This window comes from Antrostomus carolinensis, unplaced genomic scaffold (assembly GCF_000700745.2).
Source record: "Antrostomus carolinensis isolate BGI_N321 unplaced genomic scaffold, ASM70074v2 scaffold30659, whole genome shotgun sequence".
Taxonomy (NCBI): Eukaryota; Metazoa; Chordata; class Aves; order Caprimulgiformes; family Caprimulgidae; genus Antrostomus; species Antrostomus carolinensis.
In genome coordinates, this window is record NW_010339722.1 from 6,832 (window position 1) to 18,798 (window position 11,967).

The window sequence follows — 11,967 nt, forward strand, 5'->3', positions numbered from 1 at the left end:
CAAAAAAATTGTAGAGCTGCTGAGGAAACCTTCACAAGAATGAAAAAGTAACGGGGTCACTCCACTTTTGACATTCCCCCCCTTTTTGACACACATTCTTCCTGGGCATGCAGTGAAGAGATGTACATGTAATGATTTTTAGAAGATGCCAGCCGAGGGAGAGTTTTAAAAGCCTGTGTTGTAAAATGTTGCAACACTCCACCAGCCTGGACTGAAAAGTCCAAAGGAGGATTTACATGCTCATAGCTTGCAGCCTTGGTCCCGTGCAGCATCACATCCTACCTGCCTGCTGCGTGCCACGGTGAGATGGAGTAGCCAAGCCTACCTTGTGGAGTCTGATGAAGGTTTCATATGGCCCTGGCTGCTCTCCTCCCAGACGCTGTTTGCCAACTCATTCCCGATAGAAGACATCACCTTGATGAGCTCTATGGGCCAGTCATCCAGGTCGAGAGAGCGGACCCGGGAGAGGTGTGTGCCAAGGTTTCGGTGTATACCTGAGCATTCGATACATATGAGGGCTCCCAGATTCAAACTGGCCCAGTCGGGGTCTACAGGAAAAGAGATACAAGCAATTAGTACAACGAAACACCAAACAAAACTTTACAGTTTATGTTTGTGGGTAAAGATTTTGACTTTGGAGGAAAAAAACACAGGTGTCCTGTCCAAAAGCACAGTTGGGAGGTCTTCCAGTAGGGTTAGTTTTGCCCTGTGGAGATACTAACCCTTCTAAGAAACCCTCAAGGAATAATATTGTGGAGGTGGGTCAGTCCTCAAAAGATGTATCACTCCACCTCCAGTCAAAAGAAGAAATGAGTTAGAGAAAAAAGAAGAAACAAAGAAAATATAAATGCAGTGGCAGGCAGCTGATGATGAAGTCATGGAGAAAGCCCCTCCTTGGGAATCTAGAGCCACTCGTAGCCCATTACAAGAGAAAAAGGAGGAAAAATAAAAAGAGTGACTAGATACAATGTCTCTGTTGCTAACTAGATCAACTCCCCTAATAACCATCTATATCATCACCTACACGTGGCTTTCACATCTAACACACTATGGGGTATGTTTTCATCTCTAAGATCAGGGAGATAAGTACTAAGATGAAAATGTGACACTTTGAACAGTCCCGGTTTCAGTGTACGAGCCAGAAGGATTCCACCGACGCACACAAAAATATCCCGGCAAACCACAAGGCTGTGAGAAACCTGACAAAAACCAGGAGATTCAAAGTCCTTTCCCAAGATGCTTCACTTTTTTTGTCACTGTCCTGTGTTATTTAAATCTGGATGTGTATGAATCTCCCTCCCTCCAACAAACATTCATTTTAACAAATGCAATGAAAGATGTACAGGAGGAATTTCTGGTGGCTTTTTTTTCTCCTCACCCCGTTGTCACATCTTTTATTTTTGCCCTACCCTGAGCCCCCCAAAGAACTAGTAGGTTATCACGAATGCCAAGCAGGAAAATGGTGATGAATCAAGAGGGCAGGAAATTTTTAGTCAAATCTAAATAAAATCCAGAGCTGATAGAAAATTAATTTCTAGTGTCCCCTTCCATTTGGGGAAATTTCATCCAAAGACTCATTTCTACTTTCATAGAATCATAGAATGGTTTGGGATGGAAGGGACCTTAAAGCTCATCCAGTTCCAACCCCCCTGCCATCAGCAGGGACACCTTACACTAGACCAGGTTGCTCAAAGCCTCATCCAACCTGGCCTTCAACACTTCCAGGGAGGAGCAGCCACAGCTTCTCTGGACAACCTGTTCCAGTGTCTGACCACCCTCACAGTGGAGAACTTCTTCCTAATATCTCATCTAAACCTCCCCTCTTTCAGCTTAAACCCATTTCCCCTTGTTTTGTCATTAACTGCCCTTATGAAAAGTCCTTCCCCAGCTTCCTTGTAGGCCCCCTACAAGGAAGGGGGCCTTTCTTTGTACTTTATACAAACCAAAATGAAAAAGTTATTTTTGGCACCTGAAGTACATAGAAACAAAATGTTTCCTAGTTCTTTGCCATGTCACGTTTGGACAAAAAATACGAAAGGAAAAGCAGATAATTTTAATTACAAAGTCCCATGTTTCATCAAAAGCATTGACTGACATTTTTCAGTCAGTCCTTAGAAATCTGAAAATATCTCTAGCAAAAAAACCACAAACCCTCATCTTATTTCACTTGAGCAGAAAAATAGATCTTTTGTTTAAAAAGTTCCTGTCCATACCAAGTCTTATACTAGGAATACAGTGCAGGCATTTCATAATCTCCAAAAAATAAGGTGAGACAGCACTCCTACCATGCTTTCCAAGTCCTTGGTAAGACAACCATGCCAAGACAACCTCCTTTCAACCCAGACAACCTCCCTTCCTGCTTATTTCTTCAGGTCACCTCCACCAGTTTCGGTGTCTTGCCAGTGGGGGAACAAGTAGTATATTTGGAACAGGCTAAAAATCCCAAAATATTAATTTTTCAGTAAAAGCTTAAACAGAGCAGATAATAATTTAAAATTTGCAAACTGTGACTCGGAATGAAACCTCTGTCCCTGACCTGCAAAGGCCAGAGTTATTGTCACAAAAATAAGAAGTGCAACGAGCTCAAAGGAGCACAAACTCAGAATGAAGGAAGAGAAAAAATACTGATTAATATTTTTGCAATTATTCTAACAAGATTGATGCTGGGGACCTGACCCCCCCTCCCAAATACCTCTGTGTACTTGAAGCACATCTAGTCTATCTTTCACTGAATTAAATTTTTAAAATATTCACCTACTTCTACCTGACAGTGCTGGGATGACTGAAGTAGCCCACCAAAGCAATAACCAAGTGAAATTTTGTCAAGATAGCATTTCAAATGTCAACAATCTGACAACACACAGCTGAGTTCGAAGGTGGCAAACTAGGAAAGGCAAATATAGACATCCAGAGCAAAACAAGACCTCTTGGTCTTGGTTACAACTGGGTAACGCAGAGCGAGATGGGGGCCTACCTGAAGGGGGCCTACAAGAAAGCTGGGGAGGGACTTTTCATAAGGGCAACTACTGACAAGACAAGGGGAAATGGGTTTAAGCTGAAAGAGGGGAGGTTTAGATGAGATATTAGGAAGAAGTTCTTCACTGTGAGGGTGGTCAGACACTGGAACAGGTTGCCCACGGAAGTTGTGGATTCCCCCTACCTGGAAGTGTTGAAGGCCAGGCTGGATGAGGCTTTGAGCAACCTGGTCTAGTGGAAGGTGTCCCTGGTGCTGGCAGGGGGGGTGGAACTGGATGAGCTTTAAGGTCCCTTCCAACCCAAACCATTCTATGATTCTATGATTCTATGGGGCTTGAATGAGGAGCTTGGACAAGTGGCATCATTCGATGGATGCTGGGAAAAACCAGACATGATGTCACTTAGGACATGTGTTTCAGTGTATGCACATGACAAATTGCTCAAAAGGATGTATGCTGGATGACTGAAGTCACTACCCAGCAGTAATTAAGTGAGTTATTGTAAACTACCTGCTTAGGGATGTCCCTGCAACTCACTGCTCCTATCTGCATCTCCCTCTTTCCATATGTAGGTTAAGCACTTTTAAAATCTGATATTTGAAAATTGTTAGCACACATTTATACAGAAAAGAATCACATGTTGTTAGCAAAACATAACTATTCAAAGTTTTTTTTCTTTTTAAGAAGATGATAATAAAAAAGCAGCTTCCTTTTCCTGCTGTTCCTAACAGTAACTCTGAGTTGGAGGGTGCTCAGAGTAGTTAAAATCACACGCACACATCCAGATTTGATGGTAAAAGAAGGAAAAAGTCCATGCAATGCAGCTAGAGGTGCTATAAAGCTCATTTTCCTTTGTTTTACTTATAATTTGTCAAACCAAATCCGAGCTTTTTCACACCACTCAACATTCCCAGATTACAGTTTTCAGCTATCCATATTCTTAAAGCTGTTTCATTCTCTCCTTCTCTAAAAACCTCCTCCTCACTTTGACTTGCACCTCAATCAGATTGATCATTTGAAGGTGACAGCTCTTAGAACAGCTCTTTTAGGAGACTAACCCCTCCCTACCATCTCCTTCATCCCTTTGGACACGAGGATGCTGATGAAAGGCTTTGCCATGCTGCATCCTGATGAGTTCAACACCTGTAAGATAGCGCTGGGCTGAGTAGAGGGAAGTTCTAAAGGGAGGAGCAGAAGAGCCAGGGAAAGAAGAAGCCAGGGTGAAGGCATGTCACAGCAGAATAGAGAGAGAGAAGTCTGCATCTTTTCTACTCTTTAAAAGGGTTTTTTTTTCTATTCTGCATATAAAATTTAATTTTGTGATGGGTCTGATAGGTTTGCCAGGGCCACCCAAGTTATTACTTCAGAGGTTGGCTCTCAAATACAAAATACACCAGAGTTAAGTTATTAGATGCTTGGACTGGAAAACTCATGATGAGACTCTTCTTTAAGCCCTCCCTGTTTTCTTCTACAACAGAAAAGACTTGATATCCCACACTCTCCAGGTATCTTGATAGTGATTAATATTTATCCTCTCATCTGCTCTTTAAGCAGTATGACTGGAAGAGCTAAAATCTTTTAGGAGCAGGAACTTAGCTGGGTTTGGATCATTTTCAGTGCCTTCTCCAGACAGACATCAGCACTGGGACTCCCATGCTCTGGGAAAATACAACATTAGTTTCCTTCTGAAACATGAAATAAGACCTTCTTGGGCAAAAACTCCAGCACCTATAGATCACTTTGCCTCATCTATTGCTCCAGGATGGAAACATTAAAACAAAGAACTTGGCAAAACTTTAGCAAAGGGTCAGAAGGCTGGCAGCACACAGCTGCTGCTGGTACAACTGCTGCTGATTAACATCCAACAGGGAATAAATGCCCTGGTGAAACAAAGTGCTGTGATGAAGTGCTAAAAAGGCAAACAGCTCTAGAAAGAGGAAGAATGAAACTTCTGAAGTGGAAGACTGATGGCTCTTGAATAGAGCTGAGGGACAGCAACATCTCATATTCCTTTGCTCCCAAACATCTGGCTTTGTGAAGATGCAAACTACTGTAGGCTTTCCCCAAGAGCGCTGGTGTTTGTGATGCTAAATACTCCTGGGGTAAGGACTTGCCCAGGCAAGGCAGAAAGGGAGAGAAGGAAATAAAGCAAAACCCAGACGAAAAAGCAGAGGGCTGAGGTTCACCTCGTGTGCATTTACATTTTAAGATCTATTGCTTTGGAAGTATCTCCAATTTTTCAAAAGGAACGGCAGTGGCCTTAAAATTAGGAAGGTCAAATGGCAAGAGCCGTCAATGAGGGTATAAATCATCTCCAAGAATACAAACAATTAAAAGGTTCCAGTTGAGATTCCAAAATCACTCCCCTGCCCCCAAAAGCTACATGGCAGAGCACTGAGTGCTGCCAAAAAGGGCAGTCCCACCCTGCCCTCTCCCAGCAATACGTTTCTTGGCACATCCCTTTCTGCTGGCACTATGCATGTCTGGCCAGCTTGACCCATGAAGCAATCTGGATGAAAAACAACCAGGCTGAAAGGGGGAAAACCCAAAAAAAAGGTGCTGTTTTCTTGCACAATTATTTTCCTGATTAAACATCTAGTTTGGCTGCATAAATACTGGGCCACATGCACGACTGCGGAGAGAAACACGCACCTTGGGGATAGTGTGCACCTTGGGTAGAGCTGAACTGGATCATGGGTACCTCAAAGGGACACGTGTGGGAAGTCATCTGCAGTGAAGGGATCACTGGTTCCCCCTCTGCCTGGGTGACCAGTTTGCAGGGTCTAGGAAAATGCCACCCACAGCTGTCCAGTCAGTGGAGCAGCAATCAGTACCTCTCCCATCGTCGTCTGCTGGCAGGGACTACTTCAAATGAGCTAAATGTACATCTAGGTCACTTCAAGACCACGTCCTTCTCATATAGAGCACAGCATCTTCTATGCCTTTTACTTGAACTATATCAAAGCTCTGGTGTAAATGTGAACGACTGCCAGGTGAATATGAAAGGACAGTGATAAGTAAGAGTCACTTGGGGCTGTATATGTTAAAATACCAACCAAACCAACACTGTCCCTTGCTTATCTCATGCTGGATTACTAGACAGTGGAAAGTAAAGACCTTAATTTATCAATATTGCTATTTTTTTTCTCCCTGTCTGGGAAAAGTCCTTGTGATATTTCTCTTTGGGATCTCCCTCCAGCAGGTCAACAAGGTTTTTTTTGACAGGATTCAAGTCCTGGTGCTCAAAGCCTGGTCCAGCCTGGGCTCACATCCCTGAACTGCTGGGGACAGGGCAGCTGCCTTTGTTCTTCATCCATCTCCTATGGACGGCACATGAATATCTGACAGTTTTCAAAAGAAGCAATTAAAATCTGTCTGTATGTGAACCACATTTTAATGGTATGGACTGGAAAAAAAAAATATATATATTTTTTAATTTTAACTGGCTGTTAATGTGCTCACCACCTTCCCCCTTCAAGCCTTCTGAGGCAGAGGCAGAGGATAATAGCTTTGTTTGGTGGATGACTGAACCAGCTCAATTGCTAACTATACACATAGCAAATTAGTCATGCAAAAGCACTTGCACTTCCGTACCAATGTTCATTTTAAAGTTAACTGGGATGTTAGAATGGCTTACAGCAGTAGTCAAAAATCCTGAACAAATCTTTTTTTTAAAAAAAAAATAATCATTACCTGAAAAACAATAAATATTTTTTTTTTCCATTTTGAGCAAATCTAAAAATCTTAAGAAAAGTTCTGGCTTTCAAATATCAAAGAAATAAAAATGCAGAAGTTCTCAATCCTTCTGCTTCTACAACTAATTGCTTTAGAGCAAGAGTACTTCCTTTTTGTGGCTTTGTTGCAAACCCTTGGAACTAAAGAGCACCAGAATAATGACCTCAGCCGGGGTTAGTGAGGGGAACTGCAGCTCAAAGTATTCTTGAGAACACTTTTCTGAACACTAAGTATATGTTTTAAAAAATAAAAAAAAGGGAAAGAAACACAAAGAGGAGAAAAAAAAAATCCCAAATCAGTTTTCTAGTATCCAGATATAATGAGCAATGACTTTGGTTTCTTTTGACAAGTAACCCTAAAAAAACCTAACCAAAAAAACCCACCAATCAAGCTCCACCTCTTTGAAAATATTACCAGGGCACATGTGCCCTCTCCACGCAAAACAGGAGGGAAATAGAAGTAACTGAAGTCAACTTCTTTTTCCTTTTCTTCAAAGGAAAGTGAAGAAACGCTAACATTCAAAGTGGCACGTCAAACAGCAAGGGGAAAAATATCAGAATGCATTTGACACGGTGTATATTAAGTATGAATTAACATTAAAATATGTGTGGTTAAGCAAACTCCATAATGAAGAAGAAAAGTGCAAACAACATATGGAACATCACACCAAAAAGGCAAAGTCCATGGCAGGTGTCCACTTAAGTCACAACTTCTTGGCCAACTTCCTTGGCCAAGAAGGAGAGGTTGTCAATGTTCCGCAGCCAAGTGGCCGTACTTACTCTGTGCTTCGCAGTCCACGCAGTGGGAATTGCCTCTGATGTTCCTTATGGACTGAAGGGCCATGGCCTCGTTCTGACTTGTCAGGCGGGACTGCGTAGATGTAAAGAAATGCACAAGCAACAAATCAGAACTCAATCAAATTAGATGATGTGAACAGCAAAACCCAAAGGTTAGACCAAGGTTGAATGAACGTGACTGAAGAACCTCAAGTTCTTGGTTTGCCTCTCAAGAAATGGTGAACCTTTGGCATCTCCAAGCACTGCAAGTCCATGCCTGCCAAGCTGGGACTCCTCTTTCCTCCCATATTTCTTGACAGCTCAAGATTTCCCCCAGGGCTCTCTCCACCCTGTGCAGGAGCTCCCAGAGTTTGAGAGTCTCCAGCCTGGATTCTAACAAGTGGGGAGACCACACAGAGGAAAATCAAGCTTGAAAATCAACCCTGCTATTCACAAGAACGGTAGTCACAGCGCAGGTTTGCTTCTTGAGATAAATTAGGTAAGAATATTATTTTATAAAATCAATTTATTTTATTGATATCTATGCTTTTGCTAATGAAGACTAAGGGATGGTTTGCAAAAGCAACTGAGACCTTATCATCAAAAGGTCAGATTTAATCAGATGGTTCCCATTTAAATTCTCTCCATGATGACCTGCCAATGACCTCTACTTGGACCTGGTGAGACTGTCACAATACACAAGTAGTTCAGCTCTACCCAACTAAACTCTCTTGTTGGCTTTCCAAGAAGAAATTTGTTAGCTGTAGCAAGTGATGGACTCTTTGCAATGATTTAAGCAGGATGAGGACCAGGTCTTCAGTACGGCCATGTAGAGATATGTCCTCCTGAGCTATCAATAGAACACCTACTAAACCTCCCCAACTAACTGCACTTTGCTATTCCAGCATGTTCTTCTGACACGTTTTGAGACCTCAGTAATACTTTACAGGAAAAAAAAAACCTCTCTGAGCATTGTAGCAGGTTGAATAGATAAGCCAAGAAGGTCCCTGTATATGTATAATCTTATAAATGGATTCTCCCCTTCAAAAGAATAAATTAATATACACAAAAGCCAATCTTCTCTGTAGGTGCTGCAGAGTAAATATTACCAGCCACTCTTTACCCTCTTTTGCATTAGTATTTTTATATAGGTGTTATGGTACAAATTTCCTCTGTTGTGCTCCCTTAACATACACAGTTAAATGTGTAAACCCAAAAAACCTGATAAACAGGGATTTTTCTCTATCTCAGAAATACCTACTGGAAATACATAAGTTTTTTAAACAAAATAGGAAGTAAATCATATTACGAGGATGGTAATTACTGGTGTCTGATGTACTCTGGTAGATCAGGGCAATGAAAGCAGGAATTCATTTCAAAATATGAGCCTTCTCCTTGCAGTATAAAATGGTTACAGACATCTGGTTAGGTGGATAATGTTAAAGGATTTATAGGGCTGAATAATTACTCTCCACTTCTCTCCCTCCACTATGACTTAACACCTTGCTCTCTAGTTGTGAAGTGTTTGCAAACACAGATTCAAGAAGCAGAAGTTCTCCTGCCCTTCCAAAAATGAGCAATGGCTGAAGGAAGTCTCAGATTTTAAACTTTTATTTTTTTATTTTGACAGGAAAGGAGAACAAATTATTTATGTCATTATTTAAATATTCTATTATTTATTATTATCATTTATGTATGATATGAAAGCACTGCAAGGTAGAAGCCCTGTTCCTCTCAGGCCATGTTCATCTTCTCCCAAAAAGCTCTGATGAACAGTTTTGGGATTTGCTTTCTGTTATATAGTTAAGGCACAAAACCATAAAAAATTAATTCAGTGTAATAAAAAAAAAAAGAAAAGAAAAATTGTGCTTAGGCTTTGTAAAGCATCAGACACAAAAGCAACAGCTTTATTTTGATTCCTGTGATTTGTATTATTTCATCATGGCAGAGTCCTGTTGCTGAACATGATTGCACATTTATGGTTAGGCCAACCAGAATGCTTAGTTAAATTCTGCCATGTGAGAGCTGAGTAGATTTAACCAGAGATCTGAACAGTAAATACGCTGGTTTTGGGGTCTGCCTCCACTCTTCTCCAAGACAGGGCTATTCCTAAAGAGCCTTCTGCAGTCCTCTCACCTGAAACAACCCTGAATCTGCAGCAGTGACTGCACTACACATCTTCTCAGTAGGGAGAGTCCATGACCTAGCCCCAGGTTTCAGGCAAAATTTTAAGAGCAATACTGAAGACAAAAAAAAAAATCATCCAGGAGCTCCTTTAATTCAACTGCTGTGAAAAATAAACTGTAAAACAGGCTGCAGCACTAATTGTCTTGAAGTGTCTGAGATAAGCATGCAGCACTGACACTGCTCTGTTGTGTGTTTAACACCTGCACGTCTCTAGGAGCACAGGTTTAAAATTCAAAGTTCTTGATTTTACTTTCCTTTTAAAGCTCAACCAACCATTCATTATATTCAGTCTTACTCTGTGTTCCATACCTTGTTCTTGCTGCTCTCGCACGACTGTAAACTGGCCAAGATCTGACTCTCGATGGCTTGTACCCACGCATCTCTTTCTTCATATGTGGTAGCTTCAAAGTGCCAAGTCTGGCCGGTAAGAGAGACAATGATAAACTCAAAGTTTTCTTCTTGTTCTGGAAAAAAAAAACATCCAATAAGAAGAAAAAGGTTAAAGATATCGATAGCTAGGCTCAAATAATCTTGTTTGATGAGTGTTTCTGTGATGTAACAAACAAATGCAGGTCTGGACATTTGAGGTTTGAGGCTAAATGTATCCAACTACCCTCCATCAGAAAATGACTTGTGGATCCACTGTGTTTTCTCTCCATGTGTTACGTAGATAAAGTGTTATTTTGGGTAAACATTCAGTTCCTGTGTGTGTTTAGTGTCGAGTCTATACATTTCTCTAACACCAAGAGGCTAACAAACATTACTTATAGACTTAAACCTGAGGCTTTAATGTAAAAGCCAAAGTGTGTCACAAACAACTTTAAAGACAAATAGACTTTAAGGAGCTGACAATACAGAAAATTGGACAATTTACCCTTTTGCTTTAAGCAGGTGTTTCCATGCACAGATATATTAAAAGTAGATATGTACATTTTCTTGGCTACAGCATAAATACATTGGCTCATAACACAGGATTAAAATCAGTTCAACCTATTCAACATTCATGTTCGACACGGGAGATGAGAAAATGATCTGAGAAGCTAGCAGAAAGGGTCAAGGAAATATCCTCAGGGCTACTGGAGTAGAAGGACAAGTATTCAGGCCAGAGGAGCGCAGCATATGAAAATGCCAGCAGGACTGAACTCAATGGACACAGTGTCTTAACTACACGTGGGACACCAAAGTCAAATTAAAAAAAAAAATCATGGAAGATGAAACAGAGCGAGTGGAATTGGGAAGGGCAAGCGTGAAGCATGAAAGGAACAGGATAATAGAGCACAAAGTTCTGGTGAACATCAGCCATAATGAGCTTTAGGAAGAGCATTTACATTCTCTTGTCTGCTAATGACTTATTATATATTCAGAGCCATGAAACTCCTGCATTACCTTGTCATCCAGAAGCATCCAAAGACAAGTGACAAATCCAGCACTACCTTTAAAGTCAGTACTGCTGCTCACTGGCAGTCATTTGCTCAACCTGTGGGACAACTGGTTTTCTTTTGATAAACTCCACCCTAGCAAGGCCAGTGCCTAAAATGCTTTAATGAAGTCTCAAAAAAACCAGCAGAAGGTTACTTTGCACCTTTAGGTGAGAATGAACATGGAGGTGAAGGTGATTTCCAAGTGCATGAAGTAGCAGTTTTACTAAAAAAAATAGTGTGGGGGATAAGTGGGGAAAGAAAGAGAAGCAAATGATGCAGCTGTGCAGCCATAATTACCTTTCACTTTAGCAAGACTGTGTTTAACAGGTAGAATCGTTATCCAAAATGCTATGATTAAATAATGGAAAAAGCCACATTTATCCACCAGAACTTTCATGAGCTTATGAGGAAGATGTAACTTGGTGACTGGCTACCAGCTGGATTTAACTCCATTCCCACCACTCTTTGGGCACAGCCAGCCAGTTTTCCACCCAGGGAAGAGCACATACATCCATATACATGAAGCTGGTTTGCCCACGAAGGGTTTCTAAGAAATAAATTCTGCAATTCAGCCAGCGTATCCTTTAAAATTGAAACTGAAACACCATCCTCACAGCAGCATCTCTGCAGGCTCAGTTATCCAGAAATGCTACACAAGGAGACCTACAGCAGAAGACACAAACCTGGCTATCCAGGAAATATCTCCAGCCATTTCCTGCGCTTGCTCTTTCCTACGCCAAGTCTCCTTTTTCCCAAAGGAGAGGCTCCCACGTTTCATCATCCTGACCTCTTCTGCTGTGACCAGCTGACAGGGTGACAAAAGCTGTAAAGACCTTGCACAGCCTTTATCACAGAATCACAGAATGTCAGGGA

General features: G+C 41.4%; 1 protein-coding gene across 1 annotated transcript; it reads right to left on the minus strand.

The window, feature by feature from the left end:
- Positions 1 to 325: 325 nt before the first annotated feature.
- On the minus strand, positions 326 to 10,137 carry LOC104531153 (arf-GAP with GTPase, ANK repeat and PH domain-containing protein 1-like; the record flags this gene model as incomplete). Its single annotated transcript, XM_010175958.1, has 3 exons — positions 326 to 548; positions 7,490 to 7,580; positions 9,983 to 10,137. Coding segments are annotated over 3 exons (469 nt in total), but the record flags the coding sequence as incomplete, so codon positions are not given.
- Positions 10,138 to 11,967: the final 1,830 nt, after the last annotated feature.